This window comes from Archocentrus centrarchus, chromosome 6 (genome assembly GCF_007364275.1).
Source record: "Archocentrus centrarchus isolate MPI-CPG fArcCen1 chromosome 6, fArcCen1, whole genome shotgun sequence".
Taxonomy (NCBI): Eukaryota; Metazoa; Chordata; class Actinopteri; order Cichliformes; family Cichlidae; genus Archocentrus; species Archocentrus centrarchus.
In genome coordinates, this window is record NC_044351.1 from 289,818 (window position 1) to 316,432 (window position 26,615).

General features: G+C 41.9%; 2 protein-coding genes across 3 annotated transcripts in view; both read left to right on the plus strand.

Moving 5' to 3' along the window:
- The window catches only part of gramd2ab (GRAM domain containing 2Ab), a 34,693-nt gene extending 26,918 nt beyond the window's left edge, over positions 1-7,775 (plus strand). For both annotated transcript variants that reach the window (XM_030730536.1, XM_030730537.1), the window contains 7 exons: positions 1,875-1,973; positions 2,828-2,899; positions 2,991-3,050; positions 3,124-3,259; positions 3,337-3,430; positions 4,529-4,630; positions 5,488-7,775. In XM_030730536.1, the coding sequence (XP_030586396.1) occupies positions 1,875-1,973; positions 2,828-2,899; positions 2,991-3,050; positions 3,124-3,259; positions 3,337-3,430; positions 4,529-4,630; positions 5,488-5,536 (612 nt within the window). In that variant the 3' untranslated portion in view covers positions 5,537-7,775. The remainder of the gene's footprint in view (positions 1-1,874; positions 1,974-2,827; positions 2,900-2,990; positions 3,051-3,123; positions 3,260-3,336; positions 3,431-4,528; positions 4,631-5,487) is intronic.
- A 5,761-nt stretch (positions 7,776-13,536) lies between these two features.
- On the plus strand, positions 13,537-23,835 carry sycp3 (synaptonemal complex protein 3). Its single transcript, XM_030732188.1, has 9 exons — positions 13,537-13,678; positions 13,931-14,071; positions 14,155-14,230; positions 14,505-14,539; positions 14,754-14,871; positions 19,605-19,704; positions 22,191-22,289; positions 22,914-23,018; positions 23,500-23,835. Exons 2-9 carry the CDS (start codon positions 13,945-13,947, stop codon positions 23,551-23,553), a joined length of 714 nt encoding a protein of 237 aa, XP_030588048.1. The 5' UTR covers positions 13,537-13,678; positions 13,931-13,944; the 3' UTR covers positions 23,554-23,835.
- Positions 23,836-26,615: the final 2,780 nt, after the last annotated feature.

Consider the following 26,615-nt stretch of genomic DNA (forward strand, 5'->3'; position numbering starts at 1 on the left):
CACTCAGAGATGGAGAAAGAGGACAGGAGAGGAAGAAGAGAGGTTAGATTTAAAGGTAAGGACCGCAAAATAAACTGAGGTATGCTGACTTTGTGTAATTCAAAGATTGTGTGAAAATACTGTAGTTTAGTGTGATAAACAGGTTAGCTTGTTGTACTGTATTTACAGTAAAGCTCTGTGTTGGACTGGAGCACAGTGTTTGTGTTCATGGTCAGAGTTACAGGTTACATCAGTGCAGCAGAGATGAGTTTGAATCAAAGCTGCTGATGCTGAGATTCATTCACTGAATCCAACATTTCTACAGCCTGTATGCTGTCAGTGTAGGGGATGGAGATCAGCTCAGAGAGCTGTGAAATACTGGGTTACATCTTTGTGAGTTCAGTTCATCCACACAGAGCAGTAAACCTCAGAGCAGCAGCAGCAGGTCAGCTGATCACAGCCTGCACACCAACATCATTTACTGCAGCTACAATAGAAAGCTGTGGTTCTTCTCCCCATGCAGAGCTGCTACAGCTGATCTTAGGGTTCCTCCACCTTCTGAATCCCACTGTAACCCCTGAGTATCCTCATGTTTGTGTTTAGGTGGAGGCACAGTCACCCTCTACTATGGAGGACACAGAGAACAGAGCTGTTTAAATTGCCTTTCACAGTTTTTGTCCTACATAACAGATTCAAGCTGAGTGCATTCATTAGGATTAAAATTTAGACTGGAGTAACATTTGTGTTCTCATGTTTATTTTATATAATTACAATAATATATAATGAGGTTCGGTTAGCTTTACAGAAAAATAGCAGGTAGAAATGTCTGCCAAAGAACTACTTTTACTTTCTTACTTTGAGTACATTTCAGAGCCTGTACTTTTTTACTTTTACTTAAGTAAAGAAGTTGAACCAGTACTTCGACTTTTACCAAAGTATTTTTGAACACAAGTACTTGTACTTCTACTTAAGTACAGAATGTCTGTACTTTTGCCACCTCTGGCTATTACAACATGTTTTACATTCACCCATGCACTCCCATTCATACAAGCACTTCCATATGTACTAAGCTAAGTGCTTTTTAATTAACTATCATTCACACACATTCATACTCCGACGGGACGGTCAGAGAGCAACTTGGGGTTAAGTATCTTGCCCAAGGATACATTGGCATGTAGCCCGGAGTAGCCGGGAATCGAACCGCTGACCTTCTGATCAGTAGGTGACCTGCTCTACCTACTGAGCTACAGCCACTAAAAGGGGGCATGAAACATGTACAAAGGCTAATTTACAGCACACAGATTTAACCCTGTCAGTGAAGCTTCAGTTTTTAGAGTTTTGGTAGCATCCATCATCTAATGTGAGTACAGAATAGGCAGTCACTGGGTTGGTGGGTGGTGCCGATAATAGTCCTATATTCGTTTATGTTAGCTAACCAGTGACAGAACTGCTAATTCAGGAAAATAAGAAACTGAAACAAAAAAGCAGCCTATGGGCGTCACTTAAACAAGGAAACACTGTCCACGCTCACTCTCTCTTAAGCAGTAAGTGGATCTTTATGGTTGGCCAGCTCCACCTGTTAGCCGTAATGTTCAGGTTGTGGTGGTTCGCCGGGCTGACAGGCAGAAGTCGATGCTGCTTCCCTCCCTGAGCCTGGTTCTGCTGGCGGTTTCTTCCTGTTAAATGGAGTTTTTCCTTCCCACTGTCACCAAGTGCTGCTCAAAGGGTCGTCTGACTGTTGGGTTTTCTCTGTATTATTGTAGCATCTTTAACTTACATATAAAGGACCTTGAGGTGACTGTACTATATAAATAAAATGGAGTTGAATTAAAGATCAGGTCACCTGAGCATCTTTCTTGTATTTATCCTCTGACTTTGTGTGTTTCCTGAATCAGGTGTGTATACCGGTGGTGTCGGTCCGGCTGGTAAAGAAGCACAAGACGGCAGGTCTGGTTCCAAACGGCCTCGCCATCACCATGGACACGGGACAGAAGGTATCCGACTTCTACTGCACGAAGCATTAAGTGATTGTTTTCTTTTTGCCTCCGCAAGTTGCAGAATGATGACATCATCCGCTCTGCGTGGTCAGTCTGGAGTACGCTCAGTCTTATACACCAAAACAAAGGCATTTGTGTCATCTTTCAGCTGATGGCATTCCCGTTGCCATAGCACTTTCTCAAAGAGCACGACTTCCACAGAGACTTGTTACGTATGAAAATCCAAAGTGTGGGGTGTCTCTCCTTTTTTCCACATAATGTCGAGAGGGATTTGCTGCCAATCACAGGGAAGAACTGAAGTTTTGAGATTTGCTTCTCTGTCTGTGGGCCCTTCGCCAGTGGATCAATCAGCACACCGAGTTTTTTTCCTTCCAGTTTGAGTACTTAACCTTAGTCTGTAGGCTCTGTTTCATACAGGAGCAAATATTATGCCAAATATCATCCAAATGTAATTTAGATTATTTTCATTTAGTTAATGAGCCTCTTTGTTCAGCTTTTAACACTTGTTTGAAAATGAGCTCGGTCATTTGTGAGGAATTTGGAGTTGAGTCACTTCTGCACATCCAGAGGAGCCAGCTGAGGTGGTTCATCTAACCAGGATGCCTCCGGGGTGCCTAGGCATTTCAGGAGGAGACCCCTGATTGTATCTCTCTGCTGGCCTGGGAACACCTCGGTGCCCCCCCTGGATGAGCTGGAGGAAGTGGCTGGGGAGAGCAAGGTCTTTGCTTAGAAACAGGGTGGATGGATGGTGGCTGTAAATTTGAAAGCGGCTCCTCCTGTTTCAGTTGGTTTTGATGGAGGACTCAGAGGACAGACTCTAACCTGCCTGCTGTCTTTTTTTCTGTCTTCAGTATGTGTTTGTGTCCCTGCTGTCTCGAGACAGCGTCTATGACGTTCTCAGGAGGATCTGCACTCACCTCCAGGTTTGTTCAGCTTCAGTCTTGTGGTAAAGAAGTGTCGCTGTAAGCTGTAGCTTCATGTTACCCTGACCTGTCCTCCTTTGTCTGTGTGTAGGTGAATGGGAAGAGTCTGAGTCTGAAGCAGTACCTGGAGGAGCCCAGCTCTCTGTCCATGGTATCAGTTAGTCACAATGAGTTGTGTCTCATCAGCAGACGGTGCGTCTCTAACTCTGCTCCGTCTCTGTCAGGACGAGTTTCCAGAGGTGTTGAAATGGAGGCGGAAACCGTCACTTCCTGCCGTCTCCTCCTCCCTCCCTGACTTGCTGGGAAACTCCTCCCCCAGCCTCGCTGCTGACACCACCTTCAGCGCTCACACGCTCACAGGTAGCCTCGTCTATTCGCCCACCTGCACATCCACAGATAACAGTACGCTTACCCCCGTCTTCTCCTCCTGTGTGCAGACAGCAGCCTGGAGACTGAGAAGATCCTGCTGACAGAACCAGTACCTGAGCTGGGCCACACGGAGTACCAGCTGCTGAAACTGTTCATCCTGCTGTGAGTCCCACAGCCACCGGAAAAATCACAATATGACCAGTCACTATCTTTCATCACAGCCATGAAACTGAAAGCACATTAATGTAAAGAGTAATCTGCTCCTCCTGTGTGATACTCAGACATCTATAGGCTTCAAGCTGTAGGAGCTACAGAGGGATGAAGCTGATGAGCCACCCCGTGAACATCTGGGAAAGAGCTGATGAAGCTAGATTAAGAAGAGAATTGATATGTGTGACTGAAAAGGAGACAGGTGGAAAGATGAACATGCCAGGAGCAGAGGGAGTGAGTTTAAATACCTGGGGGCAACCATCCAAAGAGAGTGAAGAAGAGGGTGCAGCAGGGTGGAGCGGGTGGAGATGAGTGTCAGGGGTGATCTGTGACAGAAAGAGAGCAGCCAGAGTGAAAAGGAAGGTTTCCAGGATGGCAGTGAGACCTGATGGATGGTTTGGAGACAGAGGCTCTGACACAAAGATGGGAGGCTGAGCTGGAGATGCTCAGATCTTCACTGGGAGTGAGCAGGAGGGACAGGATTAGAAATGAGTCCATCAGAGGGACAGCTCAGAGTCAGAGAGGCTGAGATGGTCTGGACATGTGCAGAGGAGGGAGGGTGGAGATACTGGACAAAGGAGGATGAAGATGGAGCTGCCAGGCTGGAGGAACAGAGGAAGACCTCCAAGGAGATTTGTGGATGTAGTGAAGGAGGACATGCAGAGGGTTGGAGTGACAGGAGGATGCTGGGATAGGGGGAGATGGAGGCAGATGATCCAGTGTTCTTCTTTTTGGTGGAAGCTTTGAAATCATTTGTTTTATCCAGTGTGAAATATTTGCTCTGTAATTTTATTGTATGTGTGGTGTTATGAATGTTTCAGGTTTGTTTACATTGGGTCTTTCTTGTCTACAAACTACCTCTGGGTTTAGTGGAATTTCTTTAAAAACTTTCGTCTTCTTCACTGGATGTTTTAAGTCCTTTCCAGTTCAGTATTTTTATTCTGAAACTCTGAAAAGCTTCTTTCAGCTTCCTGATGTGTTTGCAGTGACTTTGGACACGTGAGGTGTGATCAGGTATTTTTTTTTTTCTTTACCTGTCTTGTCTCTCAGGGTCTTCCTGCTGGTTCTATCATCCTGCTATCTCGCCTTCAGAGTTTGTCGTCTGGAGCAGCAGCTCAGCTTCCTGAGCAGCCAGCCGACGCTGAGAGAGAGGTATGCACCTGTAGTGGCACTTCACAGCTGACTGCAGCTGTTTGCAGGTGTGCCCTGACACACCTTTCTTCCTGACACAGTCAGGAGTTTAAGGTTTGTTTGTTTTCGTTGTTTTGCTTCTGTTCATTCATCCCTGCTACTGTGGCTAAGAATATGCAAACCTGTCTTTTGAGGCAGGCCAGTTTTATTTATTTTTATTTATTTGATATTCATGTAAAACAAATCACTGGAACTGCCTTAAATGAGCATTTATAAACATAGCACAAAAATAAGGAAACCTGTGTTTGGAGGCTTATGTCTTTGTTGTAGCGGTCTGGGACCGAACTCCATCCTCAGAGAAAACCACGCTCGCCCCCACAGGGCAGGCTTATCAGAGACTTCCTCCAAAATTTGGGAGTGTGTGTTTGTGGTTGTTTCTTCAGACTTCAGCCAATCCAAGAAAGGACACCAAACAACAGCAAATTCATCTGCTTGGCAGAGACAACGTAACCCACAAACTCACCTCTGCTGCTCAACACACAAACGCAAGTTCCTCACAAACTTGGCTCCATTTAGGGAATAAACAGGATCAGATTTACTGCCAAGAAGCAACAAAGAAATAATCGACACAAACTTCCCGACCTTTGTGCCAAGTTTAGATAAAAACCAATCATGGAAACTCAAGTTTGAACAAACCCTACCCTAACCCTTCTACTGCATGGCACTGAACAGGAGTGACCCTCCAGTCTCGTTGTACACTCTGTATAATGATAAATAAAAGCATTCTATTCTATTCTATTCTATACACAAAACATTTGAATGATTTCTTGGAAGCCTTCAATCACATACTCACTGAAATGCACATGTGGCTTTTCCAGGTGTGGAGAGGTGCCCTGCTGGCTGGCCAATCAGAAGACAGGAACCTGATCGCTCATGAGCACGAAGAGAGAGTTTGCATTGTAGAGAATTAGCTGGTGTTAAGAGGAGATGGCTCTCGGGAGGACGAAGGAGCCGTCAGCGGCTAAACTCTGACCCCCCGGGACCTGGTTACCATAGAGACATTACAATAGTCAACACTAACCTTTGACCTTTGGGACAGAAATTTTGGAGTGTGCATTGCTGGGTCAAAGAAAGTTCAGGGTCCCGAGGACAGAAAATATGATGTAAGATACAAAACTGTGCAGAAGTATTCGGTTCTTTAGATGTTCAGACTGTTTTCCACCTCAGCGCCGGGAGGTGTCCGCACATCCGGCCTGTCTGTCCAGCTCTGATCCGAAACCAGCGACTGATTGTCGTGTCGTGTCAATGCAGTATGCCTCCTGCTGGCCATACTGCATTGGTTTCACTTAGGTCTGGCTCTGTCTACGGGCTCATCAGATAACCATTTTAGAGGGCGTCAGGCTGATGTTCTTCGTCCTTCTTCTGATAGGCTGCACAAACCTGCCGAGATCAGCGTAGCAATTTTTTTTCGTGAACTGCCCCGATGGAGGTCCCTCAAAGGTGGTTCCTGGGGTAGACAATGGTGCTGTCTGTTTGTGGGTTTGTACTCGTCATAGGTTAAATAAGCACCAAGCTTCTCCAGTGTCTCTGGACAGCACCTACCTGCAGTAAGTGCTTTTCTCCTCACCAAGACCCTTAAAGTGCTTTTGGGGGTATTTGGTCAAAAGCAGCTAATTTCACGATGACGCTGAGACAGACTGAATCCACAAAATATCTACATTGAATTCTTTAACCTCTTAACATGGGTTAGGGTCAGTGCCACATGCTGAATGAGCACAGAAACTATAAGAAGTTTCCTCTCAGATCGGCTTTTATTTCAGTCTGCACTGCTGCCTGAATGGCAACAAAGTTCATCTGAATTTAGGCCTTAAAGTTCTTCTGTTATTGGATTAGAGGGCTATATGTGGCTTTAATCTTTCATCTTTTAACCTCTAAAACTTCCATAGAGTGATGGAAACGAGTTTCCGTGTGTCTGATCCCATTCCTCGTAATCATGGACGGGATCTGAAGGTGCAGTCGGAATGAGGAGGGTGTCTGGGATGCTCGGCCGCTCAGCTGCTGTTGGTTTGCAGCTGGGACGAATGGGTTGTTACCTGAAGCGAAGCAGGTGTCGTATCTTACTAATCCAGGTTAGGACCTCTACGGAGATGAGCGTGCTGAGTCAGAAGGCAGATTTTTCAAATTTATCCTTCACTCCATGTTCCGACCCTCACCTGCAGTCATGTGTGTGGGTGGCGACTAGAAAAATGAGATTGCAGATGCAAGCAGCTGGAGGTTCATTCCTCTTCCCTGAATCAGTCCATCTGTGACCAATTCAGGGAAGAAATGATGGACCAGGAGTTCTCCTCCTCGTGCAAACTTCGAGCTCTTGACCTGAAACCAACATGACGGCCTGCCTGAAAACCTCCTCTTACACTACACAAAGACCTCAGACTGTGAAATCACACTGAATCCCAACTGGTTTAAGTAAAGTTAACTTGTCCTCAACTTCATGCAAGAAAAGAGCAGCCAGCTCATCTTTACCAGATTGAATTCATGGCTGGGTTTCTGCACATAGACATTTCTCAGCTGGCTGGGAAGATTTCCAGATCCCTGTAGGAGGAATTGAAACTTTTCCAGAGGATAAACACTCCTGAAATTCTCTGCTTTGATCTCAGCTGACCTCAGATAGGCAGAAGGACATGTACATACAGTAGATCCCAGCCAGAGAAAAACCTACAAACACCTGCTGTGAATGAAGCAGGTAAACATGTTTAATCATCCTCAGTGTTGCTCAGGATTAATAAGCTCACATCGCTGCAGCATTTTATGACTGTTTCTCCTCCTAATATCTACACAGACGGTATGTGAACTTCGGAGAAGAACATGGTGCTCCCTTCACGGCTCAGCTCTGCATTCATAACTCCACTGATTTTTCCTAAAAGATCCTCAGAAATAAAGAGCAGCAGAATAATAACGGTTAATAGACAGACTCAGTCGCCACCTTACGTTCAAGCCGTAGCATCAAGATTTGAATGTTTTTATACAGAAAATCTCACTTTTCTCAACCTGAGTCTGTCTGCACCTTTGTGCATATTTCCCTCTGATATTTTATCTGATTGGCTGTTTGTATGAAGTGTGATGAATGTGCACAAAGCTGGTCTTAACAAGCTGGAATGCATAATTAAAGCTGTTATTTTTATTCTGCTGTGCATCATTCATTACATCATTTCTCCTTTGACAAGACTCTGAAACTGAAACAAAGTCAGGTGAACTGTTTTGTAGTTTATAAAACTTTATAATCCTCATATTATTTGTTTGTAAAAGTCTTAATTTGTAGTTAAATGATTGAACGAAGCAGAACGTTCGCCTCTGAGGAGTCGAGGAGGAGCTGGATAATTGAGAAAAAAGAAGCACAAAAACTTCAGATTTGTGTATTTGTAAATGTGCGTTCCACCAACTGAACGTGATGCTCGTTTCACGGGAACAATAACTGCACCAGAAGATGCTATAAAAGCAAAAATGTCTGAAAAAGTTTTACAGGTCACTCTGCAGGTTAGGCTTCACAAATGTAAGAAAAACAATAAACCAGCATTTTTGTTGCTGTGTGCCCAAAACTCCAGAACCTGAAAAAGTAGATTAAAAATGTTGTTTTATAAATTATTGAGCATTAAGTTAACGATACTCATGTTCTTCCCAAACCTTTGACCTTTTTTCACTGTTTAGTTTTAAATTTTTGCTCAAATACACTTTTCATAATTATTTAAATTATTTATTTATAGTGGCACATTGATAGATTACATTGGTAAATAATTTTTAGTGCTAAGAAACAATAATGTAATTATGCTGCTTGTTCATGCATCACAGTATGAATTATGTTGCAGCCATTCGCAGATTTCACACCTGAAATATGAAAATCTTCTATGGCCAAACCTTTAAGTATTTAATTTGTGTTTTCAATGATGAACTTTGACCTTCAGATTCATCCACCTGTCCACAGCTTCATCAGTTCAGATTTTATCCTACAGAATTCAACTAAAAGGATGGACGTGTTTGAGCCCACATGCAGTAAGTGCTCCTCATCCTGCAGGATTAAATCATCTAAAAGCTTAAAATTCTATTTTCATATCTGGTTACATTTCTTACAGGACAAAGTCATAAAGATGAAAGCTTTCAGTTCACTGAATCAAAGTATTTACTGGGACTGGGATGTACAGTTGTGTTCAAAATAATAGCAGTGCATTTAAAAGCAGGAGTAAAGCTGAACCCTTAAATTGTTTTTATTTCCAGGCATTGGGAACACTGCACATTATATTCTAAATCATAATTTAGAATACATGTAGAAAAATGCATATTTTCCCAATTACTTTACAGGAAATGAAGAAAAATTAATGTTGGGTTGTTCAAAAAAGTAGCAGTGTCTGCATTTTTCTTTATAAGCTCAAATATTCACTTTATGAACTGAAAAATCTTTAGGAATTAGCATTCCTGTCAATCACTAAACTAATATTTAGCACCATAACCACTGTTTCTGAGAACTCCTTCCCATCTGTGTTGCGTGGAGTCGACCAACTTTTGGCACCTGTGAACAGGTATTCCAGCCCAGGAGGATGTGACAACTTCCCACAATTCCTCTGTATTTCTTGGTTTTGCATCAGAAGCAGCATTTTTGACGTCACCCCACAAGTTTTCTATGGGATTAAGGTCCGGGGATTGGGCTGACCACTCCAGAACTTTAATTTTGTTGGTCAAGATGCTGCTCCCTTACTGGTGTGTTTGGGGTCTTTGTCTTGTTGAAACACCCATTTCAAGGGCATTTCCTCTTCAGCATAAGGCAGCATGACCTCTTCAAGTATTTTGATATATGCAAACTGATCCATCATCCCTGGTATGCAATAAATAGGCCCGACACCATATAGTAAGAGAAACATTTGAATATCATGATGCTTGCACCACCATGCTTCACTGTGTACTGTGGCTTGAATTCGGTGTTTAGGGGTCGTCTGACAAACTGTCTGGGCCCTTGGACCCAAAAAGAACAATCTTACTTTCATCAGTCCACAAAATGTTTCTATGTTTCTCTACAGGCCAGTTGATGTGCTCTTTGGCAAACTGTAACCTCTTCAGCACATGCCTTTTTTTTTTTTCCACAGTGGGACTTTATGGGGGTTTCTTGCCGGCAGATTAGCCTCACACAGGTGTCTTCTAATTGTCACAGTACTCACAGGTAACATCAGACTGTCTCTGATCACCCTGGAGCTGATCATTGGCTGATTATTTGCCATCCTGTCTATTCTTCGATTCATTTGAATAGTAGTCTTCCATTTTCGTCCACATCTCTCTGGCTTTGCTTTCCATTTTAGAGCATTGGAGATTATTTTATTGTTTTCTGCACTTCTTTATATGTTTTCCCTCTCCAATCAACATTTTAAAGAACGCTGTTCTTTTGAACGATGTCTGGAACGGCCCATTTTTCTCAGGTTTTCAGGGAGAAATTCATGTACAACATGTGCTGGCTTCATCCTTAAATAAGGGCCACCTGATTGATGCCTGTTTGTCACAGAATGAATGACCTCACTGATTGAACTCTACACTGCTATTATTTTGAAAACACCCCTTTCAATGAATGATTCAATTACACAGACTCAGGAGTATGAATATCATGAATGTTGGGTCTGTTGGTTTTCTATGACTCTACTACACCTACTGGTAAATTATTTGCCATGTAGTAAAATTATTTCTACCAAAAATATTGATTGATCTGGTTAGTCATGTTGGACTGCTATTATTTTGAACACAACTGTAATACTGCATGGATTACAATACTACATGCACTGCAATACTGCATGGACTGCAGTACTACACTCTTTGTGTCATTTGCCTTTTTATTAGGAACCAGAGGTGTTTGTGGTGCATCAAATCCATGTTCCATTTTTAGGGAAGTTCATGAACTTACGTGACCTTGAGCTGTTCACCAGAAAGGGAGTGAAATTTCCCAAATGCCTTGGCTCCCTCCAAATCCAATCTCAGTGTTGAGTCGTAGACTTGTTCTCATTCTGTCTTTAAAGGAATGCCAGCTTCACAGAAATCTCATGAACCACATTCAGGAGCCATCTTCATACATGCTGTCAGTAATACTGAACCCTTCCAGAGAGTCTCAGGCCCAAATACAGAGAAACAGGCTTAGGGGCAGTTACCTTGAGTTTGTTACCTGGAATATTTTTCCATGACTGTCTTTACCGTACGCCAGTACTACTGCATTAGGGGGCACGTCCACCACAAAACTTCCAACATCCAAACTCTTTATTGAAACCTGTGCTGTGCAGGTGACCTGAAGAACCTCATTCAGTTGATCAGGACCTCCTCAGAGACAGAACACATTTACTTTCTCACTGCCGTTTAACTTTCCCAGGTTTCCTGTAGTAATGTGAAATTCTCCTGCTTTTCCCATGTTTTTCCTTCACGTATCCTGTCTTTTTGGCACCAGCCTAAAATTTGCCTATGACAAACAGCACCTTCATTATAATCAGAAATCATCACTCTGGAAGCTAACTGAACTGTGGGACTGGACTGTGGGAGGAAACCCACACAGACACGGGGAGGCCCGGGCTGAGGTGGAATCAAACCCGGACCTTCTAGATGCTATTGTAGCTGTGAGGCAGCAGCGCTAACCACCACACCACCGCGCTGCCATGGATTGTGCGGCAGCATGGATTTTTTAAATCATCACATGAATCGCTGTGAATCCAGTGTGACCACCAAGTACCTGCCAGAGAGGGGGGAGGACGCTGGAAGAGAGTTCATCCAGAGCTGAGCTCCCGGCTCATCAGCATCATCAGCAGCCTCCACCTGAACGACGGGGAGTCAGTCACAGCTTTTCACTCTATTTTTATTAAAACCAGGAAGCAGGTTTAAATAAACTCAGAGTTTGTTAACCCTGAGATGAGGGAAAGTTTTCTGTTCCAAAGACAACTAAAACTGAGTTACAGAGGGCACTGAACCTGAAGGGTGTACTGTGAAGCAAGTTTAAATTAGCCTGGTTTAACTTAACCAGGCTTTCTCTGAGTCATCAGAAACTCTGGGCATCACAGTCGTGGTTATCAGCTCTCTTGGTTAAACTGCACTTTCTGGTTCAGTCTCACATTAAAGCGAGCATGTGAAACATCATTTGACTTCCTCTCAGAAACAGTTGCCATTTCTGGTCAGTGCCACGAGGGCCACAGGAAGTTGTTTTACATGTTATTTCACAGACATGCAGAAAGACACTGCAGATGTCAACATGAATGCATTAAAAATTTAAGGCTTCATTGCTGGATTTTCTTATGCTTCGGTTGCATGCTTGGTTATTTATCTGTTACCTATTTTATTGCCAAAATGTTCCGGCCAGATTGTGTTGTTTATTTGTGTGATTTCAATAATTAGTTGCCACAGATCTGTGGGTAAATGTTTAATAATTAACTGAATAAATCCTGCAGACAAACTTGCCCATTTATTACCACATGAGGGCGATATTGTCAAGCGATTTGACCAGTTCTTGTGCTCCAGTGATGGATGGCGTACCTGTCTTTGGTCATCACGATAATCTGTGTGTTTCACCATGACTGAATTCATCCAGCCTGTTCTGTGAGTTGTTAAATACGTGGCTCCTTTTACACCATGGGAAGAATCCTCTGATCCATCCTCTGCCACACACTCCGTGGGCCACACCACCTCCTGTTGTCACTGTGGAAGCAGTACACTGTGACTCTCTCCATCCACATTCAAAGCGCTCTGCAGCTTTCCTGATCCCAACACTGCGACAAAGACCCCAGAGTCCAGTATTTAATCTGTGAGAACAGTAGCAGCACTGAAGCTTTCCTGTTTTAATAATAGGACATTTCTTCCATTAGTTAATAATGATGCAAATTAAATGATTATATATTAAATGTCACATTCAGCATTGGTGGAATATACAAATAATTTATAATTAATTAAAGTCAATTATGAAACTGTCTGAAATGCTGCCTAGAAACACACTTTGTTCAAATAAACTATACTGCGAATGCTACTTCTCAGTCTAATGACTTTATTCTATGGAAGTAAGCATCCTAAAAAAAAAAACTTTCTTTGGAGGTGAAAATATATTCGGGTCATGCTACAGTGAGTTTCAAAGATTGTACAAAATTAACCCTTTACTTTATAATTTTCTGTTATGTATTTAAGAAAAATAACTAAAAAAATTAGATTTGTCCAGCTTAGACAACAAAGGGACATGTTTTAAGAGATATTTTAGTTTCTGTGTGCAATGATTGGTGCAACCTAATACTCTTATAAAATATTTTTTGATAAATTCTTCACCGTCAAGTTAAAGGCAGTCACACTCAGACTGAATTCATTTTCAGATAAGAATTGTATTAAATGAAGCAACTTTTGAAAGCTACCTTTCCCAATTTTTCAATAATCACAAGAAAACATTTGATTATTTTATTAAAAAATATATGCTAACAGGGTTAAAATTAGAATACCAGAGTCGAATGGATATATTGCTGTTAATTGTAGATTGTTACATGAATGTGACAAATACGCAGATGTGCAGAAATGCTGTTTAATAATATAAAGACATATAATATATTGGTCATAGGGTTGCACATGTCTTGGAACACAACTTACATTGCATGATTCATTCATCCATCCATTCATCCAGTTAACAACTATAAGAGGCATCAGAATGGTTCATAACTTATTTTAACTTCCATATTTATCAAACAATTTGATTATCCAGAAGTTGGGACATGAGAAAAATGCTAATGTAATGTTTCTTTTTCATATTTATTATTATTTATTTATTATTTATTATTTTTATTAAAACCTCTTTATTTAATGGCCATATTTATTAATTTTTAGTTTTGATTTGATATTTATTTATATTTGTATTTATTTTTAATACTGACACTAATGACATTCCATAGTTGGCCATCATGGATTCCTCCAGTCTGAGCGGGACAGGGCGGAGCACGGCAGCGGAGCACTCGGTGGAGCTCGGTATTCTTCGGGCTGAGACTGTGGCGGGAATCTAGCTTGTTTAGAAGCTAGCAGGGTACCTTTATCCAGGTCAGTTTTTTATCAAAATAATGACATTTTTTCGGTTATGAATTAAAAATAGAAGCCGTTTGATTTTTAGGATTTAGTTAAAACCGAGCTGTGTCCGCGTGTTCACTTTAAACCGAACAGGCGTTATTAACAATAATTTTTAATCTTTTAATAGCTCAAGCTAATATTAGCCTTTGGGGGCTGTCCTATATATATATATATATATATATATATATATATATATATATATATATATATATCTTTGCTATTTAGAAAAAGTTGGAAGGATGGCAGCAGCCAGAAAACAGATGAAGAAAAAACACCTGGAGGAGAAGGCAGATGAAAAGGTTTTTGATTTTATTCCTGAGGATGAGAAGAAGGAGCTGAGCGGCTCCGAGGATGAAGTCAGAGAAGGTGAGCCAAGTGTGGGGGTCACCTGGATGACATCAGGAGCTGATTTTAAGGTGTTACATTTGTAATTTGATGTCTGTTTTTAGATGAAACTCCAGTAGTGGACAAACTGGCAAAGAAGAGACCAGCTGACTTTGAGGAGGAGGCACCCTGTGCTGTGGGGTATTTATTATTTCATAATTCTTGGTTTTATCTTTAAATTTGGCACAAAATATAAAAAGTAATTCCTAAAGTTTCCTGTATAATAGGATAATGCTTTTAAATATAATGTTTTGTGTGCCTGCCAGTTTAAAACCTGAAGATATTAATTTCACTATCTTCATATTTGAACTGATTCTTCTGTGGCAGCTCCAGTTTAATTAAACCTTTATTTCATCCTGTTTAATGTGCATTTGCCATGGTGGGTCTTAGTGTTTTTGTCTCTTTTCACATCCAGAAATGAGGTGCAGTCCATGTTGGAGAAGTTTGGAGGTAAGGAGCTGCTTTTATTTAATCATTAAGTATATCGCTGTGTTTGGTCTGTGTTACACCGATTGGGCTTTGTCAGTATAACACAACACATTTTAGCTGTTTGATGTAAGAATTAGTTCTCAGAAAAGCATCGGTGCATCCTATTGTTTTATCAACACGTTATTAAATGACAGTGAGTGGCTGAGCCAGGCCTCTGTGTCCTCTCTGCTTCCAGCTGATATCAGCAAGGTGATGCAGGCCAAGAAGAAACGTTTGGAGTGTCTGACAAAGAACTACATGAAGGGAAGCCAACACAAGCTGGAGCAGCTGTGGAATAACTATTACAGCCAGAGGTTTCTACTCCTTCCTCCACTTTAGAAAAACTCACAGAAACAGTTAAAATTCAGTCTTTAAGATGACAAAAATCTCCACACCCTTTAAAACGGGCTCCAGAATCATAACACAACTTCCTGTGAATCACTAAAAACTCTAAAATTAAAGTCGAGGAAATATCTTATCATTTAGTTGTCACTCAAGGATGCAGCGACATGGACATCCTGGGGGGGTGGGGGGGCACTAACCTAAAAAATGATTACATTAAATTTCTTCTGGTCTTCTAGCAACTTCACAGCAGCATTGAGTAGGACCAGAAATCCCACGGGTTATTAAATCCATCCATCCATTTTCTCCCACTTATCCGGGCTTGGGTCACCAGGGCAGCAGCCTAAGCAGAGAAAACCAGACCAAGGCATTCCCAGGCCAGCCGAAAGATATACAGGTGCTGGTCATAAAATTAGAATATCATGAAAAGGTTGATTTATTTCAGTAATTCCATTAAAAAAGTGAAACTTGTTTATTATATTCATTCATTACACACAGACTGATATATTTCAAATGTTTGTTTCTTTTAATTTTGATGATTATAACTGACAACTAATGAAAACCCCAAATTCAGTATCTCAGAAAATTTAAATATTACTTAAGACCAAAACAAAAAAAGGATTTTTAGAAATGTTGGCCAAAAGTATGAACATGAAAAGTATGAGCATGTACTGCACTCAGTACTTAGTTGGGGCTCCTTTTGCCTGGATTACTGCAGTAATGCAGCGTGGCATGGAGTCCATCAGTCTGTGGCACTGCTCAGGTGTTATGAGAGCCCAGGTTGCTCTGATAGTGGCCTTCAGCTCTTCTGAATTGTTGGGTCTGGCGTATCACATCTCCCTCTTCACAATAGCCCATAGATTTTCTATGGGGTTAAAGGTCAGGTGAGTTTGCTGGCCAATCAAGAACAGGGATACCGTGGTCCTTAAAGCAGGTACTGGTAGCTTTGGCACTGTGTGCAGGTGCCAAGTCCTGTTGGAAAATGAAATCTGCATCTCCATAAAGTTGGTCAGCAGCAGGAAGCATGAAGTGCTCTAAAACTTCCTGGTAGACGGCCGCGTTGACCTTTGACCTCAGAAAACACAGTGGACCAACACCAGCAGATGACACGGCACCCCAAACCATCACTGACTGTGGAAACTTTACACTGGACCGCAGCCAGCGTGGATTCTGTGCCTCTCTTCTCTTCCTCCAGACTCTGGGACCTTGATTTCCAAAGGAAATGCAACATTGACTTTGATCAGAGGACATAACTTTGGAGCACTCAGCAGCAGTCCAGTCCTTTTTGTCTTTAGTCCAGGCGAGACGCTTCTGACGCCGTCTCTGGTTCAAGAGCAGCTCGACACGAGGAATGTGACAGCTGAAACCATGTCTGCATACGTCTGTGTGGTGGTTCTTGAAGCTCTGACTCCAGCTGCAGTCCACTCTTTGTGAATCTCCCCCACATTTTTGAATGGCTTTTGTTCCACAATCCTCTCCAGGGTGCAGTTATCCCTGTTGTTGGACACTTTTTTCTACCACATCTTTTCCTTCCCTTCACCTCTCTATTAATGTGCTTGGACACAGAGCTCTGTGAACAGCAGCCTCTTTATCAATGACCTTTTGTGTCTTGCCCTCCTTGTGCAAGGTGTCAAAGGTCGTCTTCTGGACACCTGTCCAGTCAGCAGTCTTCCCCATGATTGTGTAGCCTACAGAACTAGACTGAGAGACCATTTAAAGGCCTTTGCAGGTGTTTGGAGTTAATTAGCTGATTGGAGTGTGGCACCAGGTGTCTTCAATATTCAACCTTTTCACAATATTCTAATTTTCTGAGATACTGAATTTGGGGTTTTCATTAGTTGTCAGTTATAATCATCAAAATTAAAAGAAACAAACATTTGAAATATATCAGTCTGTGTGTAATGAATGAATATAATAAACAAGTTTCACTTTTTGAATGGAATTACTGAAATAAATCAGCTTTTCATGATATTCTAATTGTATGACCAGCACCTGTAATCTGTCCAGCGTGTCTTTAGATTTGTAAATGAATTCTTTAAGACTGGGAGAGCCCAGAAATCATTTCTGTTTTTGGTAGCGTGTCTGTCTGTAAACATGACATTTTGAATGAATTCTGATCAATCTTTGTAGGGTTGTAACAATCATTACCTCATGAAGTCCACAGCTTTTTGGGACTGAATAAGAAGTCGGTTTGCTCAGGCCACACTGTAAAGATCAGAAGTGATTCATGAATAAAAAGGCAGCTCACCACTTGCTGTGGACCTGTGGTCTCCAGGTGCACAGCAAGTCCAAATGAACCACAAGGCGGGAGAACCTGAACTAAAAAGGGCAAAGGAGCACTCTCTGCGTTTTTCCTGCTCAGATGGGGGTTCAGTGGCGACCACAGTCACTGTGATCGGCCCTCAGTGAGTCTGTGTTGTAATATTTGACAGAAATCTTTGCCTTCCCCATAATGAGCTGGCAAAGACCCACTGACATGATCGTACAGACGTTATAGGCTTAAAATAACCAGTTATGTTTAAAGATGACCTGGTCCAGGACGTCGCTTCGCTCTGTGTATAACTTTCTAACCTTTTTTTCCCAGAGAAAGTTGGCATTATGGAAATGAGGCACCTTGTTAGACCTCTGAGCTCTGTTGCCTGCGAGCCGGCTGCGTAACCACCAACAAGAAGATTTAGCTTCACGTGACTTGTGACTTTCTCTTTGGGTAGTCATTTTACATTCAGATAAAGGAAAAACTTATAGAAGCAGCTCTGATAGCAGTGAAACCACCAAGCGAGTGTGTACTGTGTCTGAGGTGGTCCTGCAGAGCTGATCCTGAGCCAAAAGTCTTCCGACAATTGCACGTTAAATTCATCATTAAATATCAGACAGGCGTTAAAAAAGTGAATTATGGCTGGGTGATATATCGAGTTTTTTAAAAATAGATATATTTTCATACACGATATAAGATGAGACAATATTGTTTACATCACTATAGTCTAGGTCACATTACAATACCAGTTCTCTTCTCCCAGTTTGCCTCTCCACAGTTTCACACTGCCCTGCCTCTCTTCGCTTCACCCATTAATTATGCAGGAAGCGACAGCATGGCAGTGTTGCCAACTTTGTGACTTTGTTGCTAGATTTAGCAGCTTTTCAAACCCCGCTGGGGACCATTTTTTTCCAAAAGCCAATTTAGCAACTTTTTCCCGATGAGGTCAGAGAGTTTTGGAAACCTGAAATCCTCTGCTGTCGTCGTGTTTTGTGTACATACATATGGCAAGCCGATCCGGTCATAATTTATCACTTTTCTAACGCATTTAATAAGGATTTATTTTTAGAAAAATGCTGTAAAATCCATTTAAAATCCCACCAGAACACCGTATTTTACGACATTTTGAATGCATCATTTGAGTGGTGGAAAAAACTGCATTTTTCCTGGTCATTGAATACCGCATTTTACGTCATACGGCGTTCAGTGACCAGATCGAATGCCATTATTTACGGCGTTCTGTGACAGATATGATGGCGTTTAAAATGCCGTTTTCTTAAATTTTGCAGTCCCCTCCCCCCTGGTTTTCTCAGTCACTTAAGTTAAACTGCAGTCAACCAAGTGCAGACCACACTAGTTCATCACAGATTCCCTTTTCTGCAATGTAACTGCTTGCTTGGCTCACTCTATCCATTCTGTAGCAAACCATTGTCACAGACTTGTCTTATGTACTAACCTCACTATGCATTTTGATTTTTTAAAGCATAATAAAGCAAACAAAAGACAGAATGCTCTTTCTGAAACAAGCAGATACATTCGTTTTTTATTAAAATACAGTTTTGCTCTACTTATATTAGTGCCACTTTATAATTGCCTTGAAATTTAATAATCTTACTAATATTGTTATTTTTGACTCATGTAGGTAGCAGATATGCAGGTCTGACTCCTCACTGCACGAGTCACATGGCTTGGCCTGTAGAGGGCACACGTGCATACACACACGTGTAAATGACACAAAAATGATGGAATTTAACATTGAATAAGATAAAAAAAAGTTATATTTACACAGCTATGGAATTATTTACACAAATGTGGAATTATATTTACACAGTTAAGGAAAAATATCACAATAACGAATATACTTACCAAGAATATGATTATGGATGTTTATGGGTATAGATGTGTGTTGGTTATTAGCAACAGCAGCAGCAATTTGGGATTATAAATAGTCGCTGCGGAGCCTGCTCTACGCTGTGAGTAGGCAAAAAAAACCCGTGTACCATAGAGCTATTACTTACTGCGCACACACTGACAATGAGAGCGCCACTGCCACCTACCTACTGGATGTGCAATTACACAAGAGGGAAACCAAGCAAACATAACTTTATAAAAAATTCTATCATTTTTGTGTCATTTACATGTGTGTGTGTGTGTGTGTGTGTGTGTGTGTGTGTGTGTGTGTGTGTGTGTGTGTGTGTGTGTGTGTGTGTGCGCATGCGCGCCCTCTAGAGGCCAAGAAATGTCTGTGTGACATTTGGGACACGTAGCTTTGACTCTGAAGGGCCTTTTTGTTTATACCTTTGGGAAGAAAAAGATATCGAGATACATATCGTATATCGCCATTCAGCTAAAAAATATCAAGATATTACTTTTGGTCCATATCGCCCACCCCTAAGGTGAATCAATATGTTGATTATTTGAAATAATTTCAGCTTCCTTGTGTGTTTGCAGGCAGAAGATAACACAGCAGTACTCCCAGCAGGTGTCCTCGGCACTGCAGCAGTGGGAGACTGAAGCCCAGCGAGCTGAAGAGCAGGAGGAGAAACTCAACGTCAGTCCACTCTTCCTTTCCCATCAGATACTCCATGCTGCACTCTCACTGTATGAAAACACCAAACACAGAGAGGATCGATAGCCTTGAAGCCAGCGTACTGCATACTAGGGCCGCATAAGTTGATTATTTTAGTAATCGAGTATTCTATCAATTATTCCATCGATTTATCAAGTAATCAGATAAGAAATAATTTTTTTATTAACAGTTTATCTGCATATTTTAACTTCCGTACTGCAGTTTTTCTCCCTGTGAACAAACAGCGGTGGATGGAGCAGCTACAAAGTTCTCTTTTCTTCACATTAACACTTGCTGATCAGGTGCTTGATGAAGGACCTGCAGCTGTTTCCCAGTAAAGATTTTAATGGTGGTTACTAAAAGAAAAAGCTGCTGTTTTGGACGCTGGAAAAACGTTTCCTTCTGCACTACTTGAGGTCACCATCTGTAACAGCTTCGCCTCTTTGCGCTTGCGCAGTTCAAACCGCTGCCTGCTATGAGTGTTTTGAAAAACTAGTGGCTGCTGGAGCCATGGCGCATGTGTGAGTAATGTTGTAATGCTTTGTATTCACAAGCATTCTCTAAAATACGTTTCTACTGCAGGTCTATATTTAGTCACTAATAAGGGATTAAAGTATAAAAAATATTTTGACGGAGCCCCTCGGTCCTGGGGGGCGGGCCTTCCAGTACCACACCATTGCTAGTGCTAATGGCCCGCGCTCGTTAGCAAACCAGTTCTGGTAGCTACAGCTGAAGTAAAGACAAAAATAACAGCTGAAATTCTCAGCGAGCACAACACACACAGACACACAGAGCAGTGGAGGCGTGGAAATGCATGTCAGCGATAGCTGCCACCCGTCCCGTAAAGTACGGAACCCCGCATGTTAGGGAGCCGCCACGGAGTCCCGTAACATACGGGGTTCTGTTTTTTAGGAGACAGGTGGCAACTCTAGATGATCCACTCTGATAAAGGAAATCCATCGCAGCGACGGAGAGCTTTTTTCAAGCTGTGTGGGTGTGTGTGTGTGTGTGTGTGCGTGATTCACACTCCAGTCCAGTAGGTGGCGGTAATGCAGTTCTATGTTGGTTTGCCAGCCACCAATAAACCCACAAAAAGACAGAGCACTATAACGCTGCTAATTAGTGACGGTATAATGAGGCCCCGAGAATGTGTCGAATCTTTCCGGCCAACTGATTCACCAGAAGCCTGATCACACGAAGCCCCATTTAACAGCTCATTTAGGAGTGCTGACATCTGCTGGACATTTGATGTATAGCATCCTTGCTGTTCCGTTACATGTTGGCTCGAGGATCTTTTAGCCTAATTATGCAATTTTGTCAAAATCTCCATTGGAATAAATAAAATAAAAATATGCTTAACAAGAATAGCTTATAGAAAACTTATAGAGCTCTTCTTGTAAAAGCAAATATGTACATTAACGCACTGGGATCATCATTCTGATTGCAAAAACTGCCAGACATGACAGGCCCTAATAAAAAAAAGAAAAAAATGGACCTGATTCAATTGGAGCCTCTTGGCCAGGTCATGTTTGTAAATGAGAACGAGTTCTCAAACATTTTACCTGGTAAAATAAAGGTTTTTTAAAAAATTGTAAACCAGATTAAATAAATCTATGTTGATCATGGTATATTAATAAAATATAAGATAAGATAAACTTTGATGAACCCACAATGGGGACATTTCCATATTACAGGAGCTGAAGTACAGAGAAGGATGAAGTGAGATAAAATAGAAAACACTATATACAGAATTACACACATACACGTATACATCAAAACTATATATAGTAGAGAATAGAGACAGTATATGGTGTGTTTGTGGGTAAACAGTTACAGGAAGTGCTTGGGTCGAGGTGGAGGTGCTTTATTAAAATGTTGGCTCTGAGGCGATTCATTCTTTCTGGTATAACTTCCACAGCCCTAGAAAACACTCACAGAAGACTGAAGAAGCATAAACTGAAATTCTAATTTGTACAGGGGCTTCTGATTATGCAGCTATAACAGTGGATCAGACTTGGATCACCAAGAACCTTCCTTTGTTTCCCACGTCTTTTCCAACAACTCCAATCACATAATGTAGCAGTCACGTGATTTCAGAAAATGGGGCCTCGTTCAGCTTTTGTCATGTGATTTTCTCAAAAACGATACGGGCCTCGACACAGGCTTCGTTTGGACACGCCCCCTTTGCTCGGTACAGGCCTCGGGGCTTTGGTACAAGGCGTAACATCACTACTGGTAATGCTAGTGAGGAGCGCCGCTTACACGGAGACAACTGAGGGCTGCAGAGTTTAAACGAAGCATCGAAACAGTAAATTTGTGTTGATAATTTTTTAGAATCGAATTAGTCGAGTTAATCGATGAATCATTGCAGCCCTACTGCATACTGACGTGTGAGGTTAACCTGCTTGACTTTGTGACGGTGATGAGGAATCATCACTGATGGAGTCTCTTCCTTTCTCTGTCTGCAGAACCTGTTCCGGCAGCAGCAGAAAATCCTGCAGCAGGCCAGAGTGGTGCGGAACCAGAAGCTGAAGACTGTCAAAGAGCTGTACGAGCAGTTTGTCAAGGTGAAGCATTTCAAAACCAGCTCAGGAGCACTTTTCCCCTCCGGTTTAGTGGAAGTCATCATGGCTTTTCCCTGTCCTGCACCTGAGGTTTCTGGTTTTACGCTAAAGATCAGGAATAGGGGCGCCCGGGTGGCTTAGTGGTGAAGCTGGTGACCACATACATATGCTGCGTTGCACAGGTTCGAGTCCTGGTCTGTCGCCAATTTGCCTGTGTGTCGTCCCCTGTATCTTTCCCCATTTCCTGTCTCTCTCCACTGCCAATAAAAGCTGCTGTGGCCAAAAATGCAAAAAAAAGCAATAAGAAGAAGGTTCAGACTTCCCAGTAAGCTTGGGGGCCTTCCTCCGGTGGTCTCTGTAGGTGTGAATGTAAGTGTGAATGGTCGTCTGCCTCTGTGCAGTAACTAAATGAAATGGTTCAAAAACAAGCCCGTACTGCACAGAGGGGCTCAGGACCATGCTAACCAGCCCTACTGAGGTTAACGCAGACCTGCAAACCTTCCAAGGTAGCTGATCTTCCCGTGGCTCTTTTGAGGACTCTTGGTGTCTCTGCATGTAATTTCAGTTTGTTTTCAAGCTGGAAATGTGAAAATCAGGCTGAATGCTCTTATTTTTTTTGTCCTCTAGAACATGGAGGACATGGAGAAGAGCCACGAGTCTTTCCTGCAGGGGGCACAGCAAGAGCTGAGAAAGGAGATGGCCTCCCTGCAGAAGAAGATCCTCATGGACACGGTGGGTTCAGTCAGTGTCATAATGAGCTCTGCATACTAACAGGAAAGGGAAGTTTAGTCATTTAAGTAGTTTTCAAAATAAAATCTCCATATCTCAGAGAAGAAGATGATCAAAGGCCACAAACAGGTTTCCTGCTGACTGAATATTTAAGGCAGTGAAACAGGAGAGCTTTAAAGGGCCAGTGTCATATAAATTGCTCTGATGGTCAGAGGTCAGGAGGATTTATCTGTGGCATAAACGCCGACAGCATTGGGAGCTTTTATGAGGAGCTTTGTGTCATACGTAAGGCCAGCCTGCCACAGAGCCACCTTCTCCACCCTCTGAGGCCGTGGAAAGTTCTGAGATACTTCTGACTCTGAAATGAGAGCAGTTAAGTGTAGATGTGAAGGCTGAGTGAGAACATGGAGAAAGAAACCCTGACAAACATGAATACTGACTCTGACACGGTCTGATCAGGGACTGATGTTCTGTGTTTCCACAGCAACAGCAGGAGATGGCGACGGTCCGGAAGTCCTTGAAGTCGATGCTCTTCTAGGCTGCCGCCGGCTTGGTTCCCGCTTTCAGGAGGGTCCTGCTCAGAGTTGTTCTGCTCGTTCCTCACGGTTCTCGCTGGTTTCCTAAAAATCTGAACTGTTCTCACGTCATATTTCTGATTTCACTGCTGCGTTTCCAGAGGAGCAGCCTTCAGCACTCACTCTGAGAGTCCGCGCAGAACCAGAGGTGCCTCTGTGATGCTGATGCATTTGTAACTTTAATGACGATGGCTTTTTTCTTCTTTGTTCCTGAGGTTATTAAAATAAAGAACGTGTTGGTGATATGCCTGCAGCTTTGATTAGTCTGCTTTTTATTTGTTGTATGAAATGAAAAATGTCTTTCAACACGTCCTAAAGCTGAATATGATTTTGTAACAAGCCGAGAAGAAATTCAGGTTTCTTTGGGATGAAACCATCCATCCATCCATTCGCTTCCGCACATCCTGTTAAGGTCGCGGGGGGGCTGGAGCCTATCCCAGCTGTCATAGGGCGAGAGGCAGGGTACACCCTGAACAGGTCGCCAGCCTGTTGCAGGGCCAACACAGAGGGACAGACGACCTTTCACACTCTCATTCACACCTATGGGCAATTTAGATTAGCCAATTAACCTAACCCCAGTAAGTGCATGTCTTTGGAATGTGGGAGGAAACCGGAGTACCCGGAGGAAACCCACGCAAGCACGGGGAGAACATGCAAACTCCACACAGAGAGAGGGAGAGGGAGAGGCCTGGGCCAAGGTGGAATCGAACCCAGGCTTTCCAGATGGTATTCTAACTGTGAGGCAGCAGTGCTAACCACTACGCCACCGTGCTGCCCGGGGATGAAACCAACAAAAGTGTATTCACAAAAATGATAGTTAAATGGTTTTTGATCTTTTGTGTCCACGTGCTGCCTTACTCCTGCAATTTTAAAGGCTTTGATGAAATCTGATGTCCTCAGGCTTCACCACACAGAAGAAGGATATCAGTGCAGCAAATCAGGACATCTTTTATTATTTTTCAGTCGGATTTGTTCAAAGTGTGATTTGGATATTTGTGCAACTATTTATTTGCTATAACTGAAAATATGAGTTATAAGTGAGTAATGTTGCAGTCCTTTGTAGTCCTGAAGTGTAAGAGAATTCAGGGAAATGTACATGACAATGAGAGGACTAATAATGAGAGAAAACTGCATTTGCATAAAACATTTCATGAAAAAGAACTTCATGAAGAACTTTTTATGAAGTTTTTCTGTATGTGGGAGTCACTGGAGTTCTGACCAGTCTAACACTGGGAGCCTAAACTGGTACCTCGCTGAAGCAACAGACAAGCAGGAGTTTACGCCGTACGATTCGGGTAACAAAATCCAGATACTGCAAAGTATTCGCTCGTCTGCCTTCACAGAATATGAACCTGAGTGACATCCCATTCTTTATGTCGGCCCACTCTTTGCAGCTATAACAGCTTCAACTCCACTGCTCTAGAGTCCAGAGGCGGCGTGCTTTACACCACTGCATCCGACGCTTTGCATTGCTTGGTGATGTAAGGCTTGGATGCAGCTGCCATGGAAACCCATTCATGAAGCTCTCTACACACTGTTCTTGAGCTGATCTGAAGGCCACATGAAGGTTGGAGGTCTGTAGTGATTGACTCTGCAGAAAGTTGCTGACCTATGTGCACTATGACCCTCAGCATCCTCTGACCCCACTCTATGATTTTAGACATAGACCTAGACAAACTTTATTGTCATTCAAAATTGCACCATACAGTGCGCATAAGAACGAGATTTCATTGCTATAGGCTTGGATTAAATTTGGAGGAACTGCAGCAGTGATGTTCAAATAAGACTACAAGAAAGAAATAAAAATAAAGAGGAAAAAAAATCATACTAATAATTAATGAAAAATAAAGTATGTGTATGTACATACACACACATCTATACATATATACATACACAAGACATACATCTATACATATTTATATATATATATATACACATACCATACACATATACATACTTTAATATATATATAGATACATACTCACACACACCTGTATATATACATTTACACATGCATACACATGTCCACACACCTGCATATGCCCAGATATACCTATATACATAGTATAAATATATATGTGGTGATAAATATATAAAATATAAAATATATTGCGCACAAAAGTGTTTCACTGGAGCTCCATAGAATAGAGCAACCAGGTAGGATGGAGCAGCATTTTAATTTGAGTTCAGCAGTCTGATTGCATATGGGAAGAAGCTGTTTTTAAATCTGGCTGTTCTGTTTTGAAGACTGCGGAGCCTCCTTCCAGAGGCCAGCAGGGAGAACAGCCCGTGGTGGGGGTGTGAGGGGTCTTTGAATATGTTCTGAGCTCTGGACAGGCAGCTGCTTTTACGTGACCTACCACTTCATGGCTGAGTTGGTGTTGTTCCCAATTGCTTCTCCTTTGTTATAATCCCACTAACAGGTGACTGTGGAATATTTAGTAGTGAGGAAATTTCAGGACTGGACTTGTTGCACAGGTGACATCCTGTGTTCCGCTGGAGCACCTAAATGCAATTATTTGCATCCTGAGTAAATACTTTAGGCAATATGGTGTCTCACAGATTAACTTTTGATTTTACATGCTTCTTATATACACGGATCTGTGATGTCAGAAAGCAGGGATATCTTGTTTCAGACAGGATGAGCTGAGGGGCTGCTGGATGAGATAAAGAAGAATTATTTTAATCAGTGAATCATGCAAAGCTGCTTTAACAGAGTCCAAGAATAAACATTCGAAATGAGCAGGTAATGTTTCATGTTTCCTCCTCCAATCTAATGTTTTTAATACTGTAGTTTCATTTTTTATGGTATAATTATAAAGCTCAAAACATTTGTCTCTTAGTGATTTATTTATTTTTGTTGTTGTTGTTGTTTTCTGTTTCTTTCTTTTTTTTTTTTATCAAGGTTGATTTAGTAACTCCAAATATTTGAATTTTACTCAGAGGTTTTGGGTGATTTATCAGAAGTTTAATTTATTTATTCTTATGTACACAGTTTGTATAGTAACACTTTGTGAGAATTAAA

Excerpts from the sequence above, each read along its gene's own strand:
- sycp3 (XM_030732188.1), top strand. The coding sequence starts at position 13,945 with ATGGCAGCAGCCAGAAAACAGATGAAGAAAAAACACCTGGAGGAGAAG. Across the intron at positions 14,072-14,154 it reads CGAGGATGAAGTCAGAGAAG|ATGAAACTCCAGTAGTGGAC; the intron begins GTGAGCCAAGTG and ends GTCTGTTTTTAG. Across the intron at positions 14,872-19,604 it reads AATAACTATTACAGCCAGAG|GCAGAAGATAACACAGCAGT; the intron begins GTTTCTACTCCT and ends GTGTGTTTGCAG.